This window comes from Canis lupus, chromosome 33, assembly GCF_003254725.2.
Source record: "Canis lupus dingo isolate Sandy chromosome 33, ASM325472v2, whole genome shotgun sequence".
NCBI classification, from domain to species: domain Eukaryota; kingdom Metazoa; phylum Chordata; class Mammalia; order Carnivora; family Canidae; genus Canis; species Canis lupus.
Genome location: NC_064275.1, coordinates 7,109,088 through 7,125,746, shown reverse-complemented (window position 1 = coordinate 7,125,746; position 16,659 = coordinate 7,109,088). Strand labels below are relative to the sequence as shown.

Below are 16,659 nucleotides of genomic sequence, written 5' to 3'. Positions count from 1 at the left end.
AAAAAAAAAAAGGAAAGCCACAATGAAATAACACTATACACACAACAAAATGGGCCAATTTAAAGGGTCATCAAACCAAGTGAGTATTGGTGAGGATGTGGAGCAACTGGGGCACCGGCGGACTGACGGTAAGGAAGTAAAATGGCAGTCACTCTGGAAACCAGTTTGGTAGTGATGTACACAGAGGACCCCGCCGTTCCACTCCCAGATTTTTACTCAAGAAAAATGAACAACTTGCACAAAATGTTTTTAACAGCTTTATTTCTAATAGCCAAAAACTGAAATCTCAAATGTTTATTTAAATTATGGTATATCCGCTTAGTGGGCTACCATTTAGCAATTAACAAAGAAATCAGTGATACACGCAGGGATGAGTCTCCAAATAATTACGATGAGTGAAAGAAGACAAAAAAGTATTCACATGGTAGGATTCCACTTTTAGGTAATTACAGAAAATTCAAACTAACCTACAGTGACAAAGCTGATCAGTGACGGCCTGGGGCTGAGAAGAGTACGGAGGGATTCTAGAGAGCACCGGAAGGCTGGGGGCGGGCCGAGAGGAGGGCTGCTCGCCATCCTGATTAGAGCGCTTCAGGGCTGTACACATCGGTCAGATTTCACCAAACTGGACACTTAATTTTCAAATGTCGTTCACCTTTTCACTCTTGTACTCCTCCAAGTGTACGATGCTGATTCCCAGAGGTTAAATGACACGCGATGGTGTCCCAGCTCGTACAGCTAATAGAGTGTGTGCTCACTCATTCTTCTAAGATTTTATCTTCCCAGTCGGGTGACTACGATGTAAACAGCGGGGCGCCAGAGCAGGACCGCACCAGCTCACAAGTGCCAACGGTGCTTTTATTCCCAACTCTGGTTAGACGTGTTCTACTGAGAGTTTGCACCTCGGCCACAGTGAAAGTATTTACGCCACGGAAACTGGCAAATGCTACCCAAATCAGGGCTTTCTTTGGGACGGCTGGCGGGTAAACGTTTACCAGCCCAACGTACATAAAAACAAGGTTCACTGGAATTCTTGATTTTTAATTCTGCAAAAGGATTCTGAAAACAATTAGCCTAAAAACTTGCCTTTACCAAGCTACAAAGTCTTGCCAGGGAGAAAAGCAAAAAGAAAAAGATTTTCAGACACTCATCCCATCAAGAAAACCTTTTGCAGAGACCCATCTTTAGTTGCCTTGACCAAATGACACCGGACAGTCCCCCACGGGACTCACTGTTGACACAGCCTCTCCCCTACGACCTGGAGGGTCTGGGCGTGATTCATCAGCTCCTTCCTGCATCCAAGGAGCCCCCGGCTGCCAGGAGGACTCGGGCTGCCATCTCCTCTAGCAAACACCAAGGGTCCCTCGCCTTGCTTCCCATATCTGCTCACAGACCAAAAATGTAATCCTGCTCAAAAAAGAGGAGCACCAGACCAAGTTTTCTACATGGTGGACTCCAACTGCAGCCAAGAGAGAAGAGGTGTGTGACGCAAGCTGTATTTGTACCAGGCGAATCACCTGGACATCAAGGCCTGATACTTCTACCAACTACTGGGAGGCAACTTAGCATGGGAGGTAGCCCCTCTTCCTTCAGCTCTCAATGCCAGCCTGAGTCCTTTTTAACTGTGTAATATGGTGTGAAAAATACACGTGCTGATGCTCCATCATCTCATTAGAGAATTCTCAGGGAAAAATGCTGAAATTTAAATTAAAAAAAAAAAGATCTCTTTAATTAATTCAGCAGGGAGATGATCACATTGCAGAAACAAATCATCCTATTTCATGACATGTTAGGAAAATAAACCTCAGGGCTTTTTCGCCTCCACTGCATAGAGGTCTGATCGCTTCTGGCTAAAAATGGGGATTTGCTGGCGTATTTCAGCCAACTTCTTCAGGTCTGCGAAAACAGGAAAGTGTACCATTAATAAGATGTAACTCCTCCCTAACCAATGAGAATTTCCTCCCCAAATAGCATAAAAACCACCAGAATCTCAGCAAGTAATAGTAACCTCAGGCTTGTCCAGGGGCACAGGTGGCCTGGCACCGCCCCAGGAGTCATTCAAACCAAACCCAGAAAACCCACGCTGAGTGCCAGCCCCCGGGGTTTGGCCAGAGACCCAAAGATAAATGAGAAGGCGGCACAAGGGCGCCCCTCCAGGTGACAGCAGCTTCACAGCTACTCAATCGCCTCAGACCGGCGGGGACACCGGGGACCTGAGCTGTGCCACAGCGAATCTTACCTATGTCTGAATACACGACTGTCTCCTCGGCGCCAGCTTTGGCAACAACCTCCCCCCTGCAAGAGATTCGGGAGGGCGTGACATGAGTGGGCTGCCAGCCTCCAGGGTGTCAAGATCCCTGGTCTCTCCCACCTCGCAGGCCACAGGGGAAGGATCGGGAGCTGAAGACAAGAAGGGGGGCGCACAGGTTCCTGCTCTACCGTTTAGGGAGCTGCGTGGCCGTGTGGCAAGTCAGCTGCCACCTCCATTCCCCAACCTACGAGGTAGAAATGAGAGCTGTGAGACTCAGAGGATTGCGGAGTAGGCTTTGTAAACTGCCAACGGCTGGGAGACGGCAGTTATTCCGCGATTACAAGCCTCCAGGAACAGAGCTGCCGAGCCGCCTAGAACCAAGGGGAGCTCCGTCCCGTCCCTTCGTGAGCACGTCAGGAGGACCGATTCGGGAGGGTCCGGGCCTCCAGGCCTCCCGAGGCCAGCGCTGCCGGGACCGCCTGCCTCGGCCTGTGCTGCCTGGGGATCTAGGCTATTGGCTTTCTGTTTTTGCAGGAAAGTGGTGGAAACCACACCCCAACGGGGAGGAACCCCACGCGTAGCAATAGCAACATTCCCTCCCGAGTCTGCAGAAAGGCTGACCTGGAAACCTTCCGGTTCCGAGTCTCTTGGCCCGAAGCAGAACTCCCAAGACAGCCTAGCAAAAGGAAATTCCTCCAAAGCACAAAATAAATAAACTGATCTAACAAACAGTCTGACGTAGTAACTGGTTCTGCCTCCCGGGCGACCACAGACAAGCACAAATGACGTTGCCAAATGACCTCTGGCACAAATGACCTACAGACATGATCATTAACACCATTTAACCGAGTTCTTTTTTATTCTTTTCTATTTCTTCCCCATTTTCCCTGAAAAGAAAGCTCTCTGGGTTAACCCCAGGACCCGTCCTAATGTCGATATAAGGCAGAGGCCCCCAAATCCCAAAGACAGAATACTGAAAAGGAAGAAATAAAGATAGATCTCGAACTACCACCTCATGTCGGAAGCAGCCGGCCTGAGGAGTAACAAGCTGCCAGTGCCTCCCAAACCCTAATGTGCAGGAGGCTCCCTGGCCATCCCTTCTCAGGCCGTCCCCTATCACACACGTTAATCTTTGGGTCCTATAAAATCACATGAGAGAACTTCAGGGACCCCACAGTGAAACATGACCCTTCTCAGCTTCATTACTGGTATATTTACCTTCAAACTACAGCAATACACACCAGTGTGCTGGTGAGTGTATAATCACACAAACGCGTGAGAAGCAGTATGGAATAAATCCAAGTCCTGAAGTCAAAAGTCCAGAATCTAAACACCAGTCCTAGCTGCTTTGTCCCATGAACTTCAATGCTACCATCTAGAAACTGAGCTTAATACAGGAAAAGTCTCTAGGAGGTCACCCGGAGAGCATGGGTGTGAAAGTGCCATGAAAACTGTACAAATACAGACCATGAGCTACCACAGTAACAAGTGACTGGCCGTGTGGCTGGGCACACACTTTTTTTTTTTTTTTTTTGAGTAATGTAGTGTGTTTTATTTTACAATGAAGATTTCAGAAAACAAACCACCAGAAGCAAAGTTACAAGAGAAACTGGGGAAAATATTTACATTTCATATTATGAACAAAGGAATTGTCCCCAAACATAAAGATTACCTCCTACAAACTGCTAAAAATACCAACAACCCAGTAAGAAAATGAAGACACAGTTCCCATCACAGGAAATACATCTAGGCCTTCAAAACCCAAAAGCAGTTTGGTCTTGCTCCTACAAAGATAAAGGAAGAGTACTTAGCGTCCCTTGGCTTCACTAGCACAACGCTCTTCCCTCTCGCAGAGGACAAGGCCATTTCCCTTAAATGAACTCACCCTCCTCCACCCTCTATTCAGTATCAGGGAGCAAAATCCTCACCCGGTAACTAATTCCTGCTCTAGGGCCAGCCACAGAGCCTCAGTTTTAACTAAAAGCCAAGGGTCTGGGAGCCCTTTGGACTGAAATCGCCCAACCATCCCTGCTGCCTGGTCTCCCCCACGTGACCCAAGTCCAACGGACCACAGAAGGTGCTCAGAAACTTGGAGGGCTGGGGCCAAAGACTCAATCGGCACAGCAGGACCACTTCTTTCTCACATGGCTTTCAAGCGGAAGCATCTCTTGCTGACGAGGTAGAGACGTGGCGGGCACGGGGCGGGGCGGGTGGGGGGGGGGATTTGGGGGGATTTGGGGAGGGGGCAGGGCTGGGCGAGAATCAGAAAACCCACCCTCCCAAGTGCAATCTCTCTCAAGCTCCCGCGCAGCCTGTCCCCGCGTGGCCAACTCACCAAGGACTCACAACAGTGCTGTGTCCCCAGGCAACATAGGAGGCCTGCTCATCCCGGGCAGGAGACGCTGTGGCCACATACAGCTGGTTATCAACAGCCCTGTTGCCAACGACAAAAGAGAGGCCGTTCATACATTATAGACTGGCGGCATTTTTCTATCCCAAATGTACAGATTCTTCTTTTAAAAACTGGGACGGGACAGGCCGGCTGAGATGTGGAAGAAAACAGCAAAGCCATGAAACCTTCTCTTCAAAAAGTATCTTAGTGCATAAAACACTTCTCAAATGGAGGTGATTTTGCCCCCTGGGGACATCTGCCAATGTCTGAAGACGTGGACTTTGACTCTGCCACTCGTGATAGGGGGCTGCTATTAGCACCTAGCAGGTGGAGGCCAAGGATGCTGCGAAACATCCTACAATGTACAGGACAGTCCCCACAATAAAGAATGATCTAGTCCAAAGTGTCAATACCACCACAGTTGAGACCCTGGCCTGAGCAAACCTGTCAACCTAAAAAAGAGCAAGTCAAGGTGGCCAGAGAGAACGGACCAGCCTTGCTGGGGCCATAAGCCTGGCAGGGCTACCTGGCACTTCCCCACAGGGGCCCAAGTCCCATTATCCCAAATGAGGTAAGAATTCAGGTGGCAGCCTGGGTACAGCAACTACCTCACCTGGGAGCTCTCCAGGCTCGCTCCAAGCCGCCCAAGCTTCCCTTGCTTTCTACAAGACTGCGTTAATGAACATGCATGGTACCGGATGCCCATCCCCATCCTCCACCCAGCACCAGCCAAACACCTCTGCTTCCTCCCCCAGTAAGAATCACCATCATTTTCAGAGGTGAGAAAACTGGCTACATCGGGGTAGGGAAGGAGAGGGTTGATGGAAGGAGCAAAAGGGAGAATTCTAGAGATCTGGACGTGTTCCATGTTGACCTGGGTCACAGGTGAACACACATGTAAAACTTCACTGACCTACAGACAAAGTTGGTGTACTTTTAAGTGATTATACCTCAATTAACAGAATTGTAAGGAAGGAAGCTAACATTTCTGACCAATATTCCATGGTTTTCAGCATACTTTACACAGACACACACAGTCACACTCCTTCTCCCTTCAGGTTACATCCCCCTCTGGTTTCTGCCCTTCAGCACTCACCCTCCACCTTAGGGGAGGCAGGAAACAGCTACTCGGACACGCCAGACACTGTGCAACGCCTCAGATTTACAGATTAGAAAAACAAGAGCCTTTAACAAGTGTCTTGTTAGAGCATTCCAGGGCTTGCAGAATGGGGTAAAGGATGGGGTGCGATAAGCGCCCCCATCTGAACGGCACAGTCAAGGTGGTGATTCATCTTTTCCAATTGCATCTGGATGTCAAGACATGCTGAGTCAGGGGCAGCATTCTGCGTCAAGACAGTTGGGAATTCCACCAGACTGGAAATCTTTGTCCAGAACAACACAGAGACACTGGCAGGTATGCCCAAGATGCTTTCTTACCGGCCTCGTTGAAGCAGCTCCCAGTGGGCGGGTCCGGTGGTCATGTTAAAAGCTGCAGGATACACCAAAAGCTGGCAGCCTTGGGAGAGAAAGGCCAGAGAGTGGGTGCAGGTTAACAACCCATACCACGCTAGCTCCCCATCTTGATCCTCACCCTGTGGGGACCAAACTCAAACCTTCCCAAGCATAAAGAGGGCAGCCAAGCCGGACACTGTCAGGAGTATTCCATCACGGCTCTGAACTCCTTTAGAGACACACACGCTATACACAGACACACAAAAATAGTGGTAACGATGATCAAAACCACAGTATGTGACTTCACTTAAAAAAAAAAAAATTCAAATTTCTCTCAGCACCACATTTTGTAATGCTTTTCAAATGAACTGAGGTTCAGAGTAGGTGCCCTAAAGCTTACTGGGAGAACTTGACAGATCTGCCAACCCAGAGCCACGTACACCTTTCCTGCTGAGCAGGCAGTCACAATCTTTGCACCCACCCCCTTTGCCAAGTGAAAGTCAGGGCCGGGTCAGAGCAGCCTGGACAGGCTGGCAGGGATGCTCACATTTGTGGGGCACCATACGAGGAACTACGTTCTCCTGCCCTAATTTCCACAACAGGCCTATGAGAAAACGGAGATCCACACTGCTGCAAAGATTAAATAATTCAAAGTATCACGTCTATTAACGGGGAGAGTTGAAACCAGAACTCAGATCTTCCGACGTGGCTCAGTGTTCTTGCAGGACAACAGGACACTCCTCTGGGCCAAAATGTCACAGACTGCCGTTGTACTGTAGCCAACATCTAGGACTACTGGGTGTACCTCCATGACAGACACGGCAGACCACATCCTTACTTCCAGGGGGCTCCATGTGACTCTTCCCAAACATAGCACAAGAGGAGCTCAAAGAGTGGAGCAGATTTCGGAACGTGACTCCTGCCTTAGCTGCATGGTGTGTTGAACCACAACCTCCGAAAAACCATATTGTCCATGTGCAGCCAGAGTCTGAGCAACCAGATGGGAATGGAGAGATGAAGACCTCCTCTCCAAGGGTATTATGCTGAGTGAAATAAGTCAATCAGAGAAGGACAAACATTATATGGTCTCATTTTGGGGGGGAATATAAATAATAGTGAATGGGAATAAAGGGAAAAGGAGGAAAAATAAGTGGGAAATATCAGAATGGGAGACAGAACATGGAAGACTCCTAACTCTGGGAAACAAACTAGGGGTGGTGGAAGGGGAGGAGGGCGGGGGGTGGGGGTGACTGGGTGGCGGGCACTTGACGAGATGAGCACTGGGTGTTATTCTGTATGTTGGCAAATTGAACACCAATAAAAATAAATTTATTATTTAAAAAAAAAAAAAGACCTCCTCTCCAGTTTTTCTAAGGGCTCCGTTTACCCACAAAGACCAAGCCAGAACCAAATCTCGAAGCACCCACACCCCACATCACACAGCTGCGGTGCTGGCCTCACCTCTCTGCGCGTAGATTTGCGCGAGCTCTGCAAAGCGCATGTCGTAGCAGATGCCGAGGCCCACTCTGCAGTAAGCTGTTTTTCAAACAGAAAAATGCACAAATGAAATGTTAACCTCTTGCAACATGGTGTGGCAGTAAAGCCTCCACCTAAGATCACAAAACTGATGGCAAGACATTCACGCAAGGCCATGGATGGAGGAAAGGTATACGTTTATTCCTATTGGACTCTAGCTCATAAAGACACCATTTATCTCAGATTGGAAATGAGAAATTCATTCTACTTGAATGCGTCTCTATGTGGGAGGTGTTCAATCACTGCCGAAGAGGTAAACTCTGGAAGCGACCGTGCTACTAGCAGGCGGTGACCAAACAGTAGAGCAAAATCATGTCAGACCCTCAGCATTTCATTCATCCAGCCCTTTCTAGACCTCTGACCATTCTCTGCCCTTCCTACTTGCGGCCTTGCAGTCAGGGTACGTAAGGAAGCTGGAGAAGGGACATAAGAGGGAAAAAAAAAAGAGGGAATACCTGATCCTCTTCTACTGATACTACCTAAAATGTGGACGTGTCTGGTACTTACGAGTATCAAAGGTGGAGAAACTATCACCAGGAGTCAGTGTTTTAGATTCATGAAATGTAATTTTCCCAGGAATGTCAATGTCAAACAGATGGAGCTGCAGCACAAGTAATGAATTTGGTTACTTCCACTCTAGCAGGGCTCATGGCAATAGTAACACACCTCTCTCCGTGGGCAGCAACAGGGACGCTCCACGATCAACTATGCAGACAGCAACCCCACCTGTCCACAGCCCACCCCACAAGCTGACATCCCATCAAAATGAGTTCTACTATACAAAATGGGAAAACGGTGCTGTAGGGCTTATGACACTTCTTTCCTAGGTGGGGTGTAACTGATGTCTAGGTTTCTTTTGGGAAGCAATTAACATGTTATTTTTTTACTCATTATAAATGCTAAATATTCCTCAGCCATCAGAAAGGACAAACACCCACCATTTGCTTCGACTTGGATGGAACTGGAGGGTATGATGCTGAGTGAAGTAAGTCAATCGGAGAAGGACAATCATTATACAGTTTCATTCACATGGGGAATATAAGAAATACTGAAAGGGATCATAGGAGAAAGGAGAGAAAATGAGTAGGAAAAATTAGGAAGGGTGACAGACCATGAGAGAATCCGACTGTGGGAAACACACAAGGGGTAGTGGAAGGGGAGGTGGGCGGGGGGATGGGGTGACTGGGTGATGGGCACTGAGGGGGGCACCTGACAGGATGAGCACTGGGTGTTATGCTATATGTTGGGAAATTGAACTTCAATAAAAAAATATACATATTAAAAAATAATAAAGGCATTAGAACATAAAAAAATGCTAAATAAAGTCTTCACAGAATCATAAACTGACACATTGGCAGGAGATACAGAAAGTGGGTAAGCAATTAAAAATAGGTAAAATTTTCCAAACTAAATGCAGCAATATATAAAACAGTAACATCACTTCAAAATTGGATTTATTCAAGGAAAGCCAATGTTTAACATTAGGAAACCAACCAATGTAATTTACTGCATTCACAAAATAAAGGAGAAAAGTCATATAATCAACCTAAGAGGTGAATACGCATTTGGTAAATCTCTACATCCATTCTTTTTTTTTTTTATTATTTTTTTATTTATTCATAGAGACAGAGAGAGAGGCAGAGGGAGAAGTAGGCTCCATGCAGGGAGCCCGATGTGGGACTGGATCCCGGGTCCCCAGGCTCATGCCCTGGACCGAAGGCGGCGCTAAACCGTTGAGCCACCCGGGCTGCCCTCTACATCCATTCTTAATTTAAAAACAAAAGAAAAAACCTCTCCTGGTAAGGGAACTCCCCTAATCTGATAGAGTATGTGGGGGTGCGAGGGAGGAAGGAACATCATATTTGGTGGTGAAATATTAAACCTTTTCATTCTGAGATCAAGAACAAACAAGGACACCAGATACACCTTTGAGTTGGAAGCAAGGTCCCAGTTGTTGCTAGGAGTGATGATGAAAATACCTATTATCATGTTGGCCCAAAGAACCAGAGGACAGAGTTTCACAGCAGCTGGAAATTGAAAGAGAAATCCTGAAAAGAAGGAGTCCAATGAGAAAAGCCCTAAATTCTGCATATAAAAATCTATCCAAATCTCTGGCTAAGTAGTGAATTAAAGATGATAGGCCTGACTCCAAGCAGCCCAGCTAAAGCCAAACTACTTTAGATAGAACAGAGCAGCTGAAGCTACTGCCCACCTCACAAAGGAAAAAGAGTATGGTGTTTGAGTACAACCAAGCGACTACTCACTAAAACAAAAAAATACAAAATTTTTCAGAGTAATAGAAGCTAGAATCTCAACATATAATCCAATATGCAATCCAAAATTACTACACAAAGAAACAAGAAAATGTTACCCAACTTTAAACAAAAGACAATCAAGGAAGCAGGACTCAGATATGATCATTACAAAAAAGTAGCTATTGAAACTAAGCTCAAAGGTATAAAGAAAAAATATGCTTTTAATGATGGGCATATAGGAAATGCCAGTAGAAAAATAAAAGTTTATCTGAAATTTTAAAAGATTTCACTGGATTGGCATACAGAAGACTGGGGCTTACAGGAAAACGATTCTGTGAATTTGAAAATGGATCAATGGAAAGTGTCCACACTGAACAAGAGAAAGAAAAAAGGGAAAAACAAACTTGAGTCTTGGGGACCTGGACTGGTGGAACGGTATCAAAATTGAAGTCCAATAAGACAATGGAACAGAAAAATATTTATCAAGATAATGCCCCCAATATAATGAAAGAGTTAAATTTACAGATTAAAAAAGCACAAAGCAGGACAAATATAAAGAAAATCGTATCTAGACAGGTGCATCAGAGTCAAAACAGTGAGAACTATAAAGATTATGAAAAATAATTGTAGAAAAAAAACATGAATTACATACAGGATTTCAATACAAATCACTTACCAGAGAAATTTTTTTTAAAAGGCTAGAAAGTAACTGAAAAACATGGCTCAAATTGCTAGGAAACAAAAGAAAACTATCAACCCAGAATTCTATTCCACCAAAATTATCTTTCAAGAATGAAGACAAAATAAAGATATATTCATAAACGAAAACTAAGAGAATTCCTATCTAGCACATAGTCACTACAGAAATTCTAAAGAAGATCTTTCTGTCTGAAGGCAAATATACCAGGTAGAACTATGCTCCTTAGAAAGAAAAATACCAAAAAGGTAAACACTGATAAACAAAATATTTTTATCTTAATTTCTTTAAAATACATAGGATCACTCAAAAATTTAGTGTTTTGTGGGGGATTAATAATATATTAGATGCAACATGTAAGGCAACAATAACAGAGAAAATAAGGTGGGGAAGGAAAGGGTCCTATTCAACTGTGAAGTTCTTAAATTTCATATGAAGTGGTACAACATTAATTCTAAGCAGACTGTGAAAACATAGGGTGCATGTTGTAATCCCTGGGCAACAACTTAAAAAAAGGCAAAGAGGTATAACTAAAAGCCAACATAAGTTAAAATGAATTCTAAAAAATACATTTAATACTAAGCCAAGAGAATGCAGGAAAGCGGAACAAAGGAAAAAAAAAACAGTAAAATGTCTAAGGCCTAAATCTAACCATATCAATAATTACGTTAAATATAAGTGGAGTGCACACTCCAGCTAGAAGGCTGAGATTATCAGAATGAAGACAATTGTAAGAGCCAACTGCAGGCTACCTACAGGAGAATCATTTTTTAAAGATGTATGTATGTATGTATTTATGATAGACAGAGAGAGAGAGGCAGACACATAGGCAGAGGGAGAAGCAGGCTCCATGCACCGGGAGCCTGACGTGGGATTTGATCCCGGGTCTCCAAGATCGCGCCCTGGGCCAAAGGCAGGCGCTAAACTGCTGAGCCACCCAGGGATCTCCCAGGAGAATCATTTTAAATACAAAGGCACATGTTGAAAATAAGGAATTAGAAGATGATGTATTTTACAACACTATGTATAAGAAGCCTGAAGTGACCATAGCAGAGATAAAATAAACTTTAAGACAAAGAATATTATGAGAAAAAAAAATGGATTTCGTAATGCTACAAGGATCAATTTACCAGAAATATTTAACAATCCTCAATGTGTCTGCATTTACGACACCTAGATTTCCACTCTCTTCAATGTGATCTCTATATTCAATGCAATTCTAACCAAAATTTTTATAGATTTTCCCTTTGCTGAAACTGATAGGCGAAGTTAAAAAAATTTTTTTAAAGATTTTTTTATTTATTTATTCATGAGAGAGAGAGAGGCAGAGACACAGGCAGAGGGAGAAGCAGGCTCCATGCAGGGAGCCCGACGTGGGACTCCTTCCCGGACCCCAGGATCACGCCCTGAGCCGAAGGCAGACGCTCAACCACTGAGTCACCCAGGTGTCCCTAAGTCTAAAATTTATATCAAAATGCCAACATCCAAGACTGGACAAGTTGACGATAGCAATTAGTCTAATGCCCCATGTGTGTACAATATTATGAGAAGAACTAGGGAACTTTACGGCAAATTCTCAAGAAGTAATGAGATTTGCCACATTCCCTGCTTACCTTTCTGTACTTTACCAGTAAAGTTCCATCAGGCCCAAACACGGCACAAGTGTTATATAATTTCCCAGCATCCTCTTCAGGAATGGAACCTTTCGTTGAGAGAACCACACAGGGAAAGAAAATATTCTGAATTTGTATATCACTGGACAAACACTTGATAAAGGGTCACTTGGGTCCAACAAGAAAGTGTACTATCTTCGAAGGGTTAATTACGGATTGTTGGTTTTTTTTGTCTTGAGTAAGATCTTTCAGAGATAAACTCCAGAGTACAGATAAAACATAAGTCAGATACCAAAGAGAGGTTTCAAAAATAACCAAACTGTTTCTGGATTCGACTTTGATCTTGGGCTACGCTTAATCTTTAACACCAACAGGGAGGATTCACTGTGGCTCAGCTTAAATTCACCAGGTCCTGCGACAGAACTTTATCCAAAAAGGCCTCAAGGTGGAAATGTAAGCCGGTCCCGCCATCACTGAATGTAGTTCCTGCATTTCTCTTTTTTTTGCTTTGTCTTTTCTTCACCTCGTTCATTTCTAATTCTTAATATAACAGAATAGCCTTGCTATATTTATTAAAGTTTTACTGTACTTTTGATTTAAGCAAAGAGAACATTTTAAAATGTATTTCAAAACATTTATAGAGCTACTTGATGTATGTAACCTCTTTGTGGAAAAAAAAAATTCTTAACGTTGTATTAGTATAATGAAGACACTCCAATACGGTTTTTCTTTCCACATTTCCACCTGCCCGTGTATTCCCATTGCTTCTCCTGGGAAAATCGTTATCAGTTTGGTGTGTCCTTATACGATATTTACTATGTGCTACATTACAAATACCCGCAAAAAAAAAAAAAAAACCCACAAAAATACATAACCTTCATTTGTGTGAGGGACTTATCTGTATGGGAGTACTTGTTCATGTCATATTGAACTCGCTTCTTCCATGTAACAGTGTGTCATAAACATTTTTCCACGTTACATAAAACCCACCTCATTTTTTTTAAGAGTTTTTATTTATTTGAGAGCGCACTGAGGGAGAGGGAGAAGCAACACCCCGCTGAGCAGAGGGCCCAATGTGGGTTTGATCCCAGGACCCCGAGTTCATAACCTCAGCCAAAGGAGCCCTGAGGCACCCCCACCTCATTCTTTTCAATGCCTAATTTACAGGGTTTGCATTCCGTGGTTTAAATGTAACGCCAGAAGTTATTCAGATGTTTTTCACGTTTAGGCCATTGTACCTTGAGGGTAGGAAGTTACCTCCAATGAGATACACGCTGCATTCCTTGGCTACCTCAGAAAGCTTCTGTGTGGATTCACCAGGAATTTTCTCAGCATATTCAGGAAAATATTTCGTACCGTATGGAGAGTTAAAGCATTCCTAGGATAATGTTGGCAGAGGAAAAGGGGAAAAAAGAAACATGAAAATATCCAACCCGTTTTAAAGTTCTGCTTTAAGGAGGCACAGCGGCCTTCCCGAGCTCCGCTCCCCAAGGGGTTAACCGGGCCTGAAGCCCAGCACCCCGGCGGCTCGGGTCACGGGTGCTGGGGGCCTACCTGGCCACCCGCCCCTTCCTCGGGGTCAGGAGAACCTCGGTTCCCCACCTCGATCGCAGGCTCCCCCAAAACTCGGCTTGATCACAGGCCTTTGGGTGTGAGAATGAAGCCACAGCGCAAAACTGTGTTAGCAACTGTGGAAGCAACAAGGCCTGTGTGTGGAAAAACACAGAAGCTTCGAAAGCCAGAGGCTTCCTCGTGTTTAAGTTCGCTCTTTCTGGGCTCCCTCCCAGCTCCATCGCTCTGATCCTGCGAATCCCGCTTCCCCCAGAATCTCCCAGCAGCCTCGGACTCTCCTTCCTTCACTCGCGGCCCGAGAGCGTGGAGCAGCAGCCGGCCCCAGGCAGGAGACAGGGCACCCGCAGGCTCAGGGCTCTCACTCCGGCCCAGCAGGCGGAATCCAGGGGAGACCCGGCTGCAGGTGCAGGTGAGCCCACACCCGTGGCCGGAAGCCAGGCCGGCTTCCCGGGAAGACCCTGCGCTCGCCCAGGTGCCTCCTGCTGGCCGCGCAGGTGACCCCGACCGCCTGGGGCCTAAAACACAAGGTGGCTCTGAAAATGCTCGTCCACCTCAGCAGGGCTGCGGAGGGCGACCCGGCCCGCCGGGGAGAGGCGGCGCAGGAGGGGCTGCAGGTGCGCTCCCTGGGACCCTGCACCTGCTGACGCCGAGGCGGCGGCCTCTGCGGGCGCCCCTCTGAAGCCACGGCCTGGGAGCCGCGCAGCGCCCAGCGGCTCAGGACGCGGGTCACGCAGGCTTCCTGCCGATGTTGGAGGCCTAGAGCCAGTCACGGCTCGCGGGCCTGCACGGACTTGGTGACGCCGGGCGAGGAGGGGAGTGTCCAAGGCACGGGCTCTCTTCCTCGGAGGAGTGTCCCCCACAGCACCCTGAGCAGCCGATGACCTCAGGGCGTCCCATCACCAAGACCACCTTCCAGAAGGGATGACCCGGGCCGCCCGCCGCCGCCTCCACACTCACCGGCAGGGAAACTACTTTGGCTCCTTGTCTCGCCGCCTCCCGGACGAGGCCACAGGCGCGAGCGAGGTTTTCCGATTTGATGGAAGAAACCTGGAGCTGGATGAGGGCCAGGCGGAAAGCTGCGGGCGAACAGAGACCCGGGGTTACCGGGGCCCGGCCGCCGAGTCCGGGGGCTCCTCGCCCGGGGGGAGGTCCGGGCCCCGACGGCGGCGATGGGGTCCGCGCGGGCGTTGGGATCCGCGGGGGCGGGGGCGCTAACCAGCCGCAGCCCACGGCGCAGCCCTTCACCGCAAACAATTATCCCGCACCAGGTGTGAGTGCTGCGGAGGCCGGGACCCCCCCCCCCCCCCCGCCCCGCCTCCGCGGAGGGCGCAGGGCCCGCCTCTCCCGCAGCTCGAAGGACAAGCCGGAGTTTGAACATGACGTTAGCACTTACTGTTTGCTCCTGGGCTCAAGCTCCGATTCTGAATGGGACTCGGTGTGCTGCCCGGCTGCTGGGGGCCCGGGGGGCGGGGGGGGGCAGCCACGGCCTGCACCTGTGCGGGGTCACAGGCAGGGCCCGGGGGTGGGGGGCAGCCATGGCCTGCACCTGTGCGGGGTCACCTGTGCGGGGTCACCGGCAGGGCCCCTGGGGGGGCAGCCACGAGCTGCACCTGTGCGGGGTCACCGGCAGGGCCCCTAGGCCCCCGGGAGGTTTTGCTCTCACCCCACGAATACTCCTGCGCCCCAAAGAGCACGACAGTAAGTAGCAAAAAGAAAACAAAACAAACCACCCGCGAGGCTGACGGGCTGGGGAAGGAAGGGCGCGCAGCGACTCTCCCGCGGCCTGGCCTGTGCGAGGGCTTCGCCAGCCCCGCCCCGCCCGTCGGCAGCCAGGGCCGTCAGGGGCTGTTCCGGGCCCACCGCCTCTAGGCCCATTTTACAGGCCGGGAAACTGAGGTTCCGAGGGAGTCAATGACCTGCTGACATGCGCTGGGCAAGCCCCCGATGCCCCAGGTCTCCAGACTAGGCGTCCGGGGCCTCCCGTGGAAGAATCTGGCAAAGGCCTGGGGACGAGCGGGGCTTGCACGTGCCCCGGGGCCGGTCCAGGAGCGGGACGGGGAGCGGCGCGAAACCTAACCTCAGAGCTCAACGCCAGAGGCAGGCGGTCTGTCCCGGTTTTTCGCTCGGAAGAGCGGGCTCTCCCCTGGGCGTGAGGGGTGCGACGCGCACCCAAACCCGGGAACACAAACGCTCCACTCGCCGAGACGGGGTTCAAGCCGCAAATACCTGCGGCCGATGCCTTTGCAAAACCCACGCTCAAAAATCAACCTGAGGTGAAGCGAGCGACGGCGACCGCCCCGCCCCGCCCCGCCCCGCACGGGCGCGCTTTCTAACGCGGAGCCCGGGGCCTCCGGGACGCTCGGGCCGCCCCCCGGCGAGGAGCTTCCCCACGGACTGGCGGCGTCGCGCCCCTGCAGCCCGGCGCCCGAGAGGCCGCAGCGGACGGCCCGCCCGGGGCCCGGAACCCCCGGGGGGCCCGGGAAGGCCCGCGGCACGGCGGGGACACGCGGCGGAGGCGACGGCTGGGCCGGGGCCGCGCTACTCACTGGCCATCGCTCTCCCGCGGGGCAGCATGTGCGGCGCGGCGCGGCCCGGCCCGGCGCAGACCCACCGACGACGCGGCGCACGGCGCGGGGCGGGGCCGCGCACGGGGGGCGGGGCCGCGCGCAGGAGGGGGCGGGGCCGCGCGCAGGAGGGGGCGGGGCCGCACATCCGCGCACGCCGCGCCCCGGCCGCTGGCCCCGACCCATTGATCCCGCCCCGCCCCGCTGGCCCCGCCCCCGCCTGGCCCCGCCCCGTCGGCCCCGCCCCCCTGCCCCTGGCCCCGCCCACCCCACTGTCCCTGGCCCCGCCCGCCCGTGGAGCGCGGCCTGCGCGGGGACCGGCTGCGG

The 16,659-nt window shown here is 49.5% G+C and overlaps 1 protein-coding gene across 1 annotated transcript; it reads right to left on the bottom strand.

Moving 5' to 3' along the window:
- Positions 1-244: 244 nt before the first annotated feature.
- Positions 245-16,407, bottom strand: NIT2 (nitrilase family member 2). Its single transcript, XM_025416570.3, has 10 exons — positions 16,315-16,407; positions 14,726-14,844; positions 13,454-13,574; positions 12,197-12,285; positions 8,139-8,232; positions 7,557-7,631; positions 6,081-6,159; positions 4,587-4,685; positions 2,240-2,295; positions 245-1,896 (listed from the first exon to the last, which is right to left on the bottom strand). Exons 1-10 carry the CDS (start codon positions 16,340-16,342, stop codon positions 1,805-1,807), a joined length of 852 nt encoding a protein of 283 aa, XP_025272355.1. The 5' UTR covers positions 16,343-16,407; the 3' UTR covers positions 245-1,804.
- Between the last annotated feature and the right edge of the window lie 252 nt (positions 16,408-16,659).

Coding starts and splice junctions, on each gene's coding strand:
- NIT2 (XM_025416570.3), bottom strand. CDS start 16,342: ATGCTGCCCCGCGGGAGAGCGATGGCCA. Junction 4,686..6,080: donor GAGCTGCTTCAACGAGGCCG/GTAAGAAAGCAT, acceptor CGTTGGCAACAG/GGCTGTTGATAACCAGCTGT. Junction 2,296..4,586: donor AGCACTGTTGTGAGTCCTTG/GTGAGTTGGCCA, acceptor AATCTCTTGCAG/GGGGGAGGTTGTTGCCAAAG.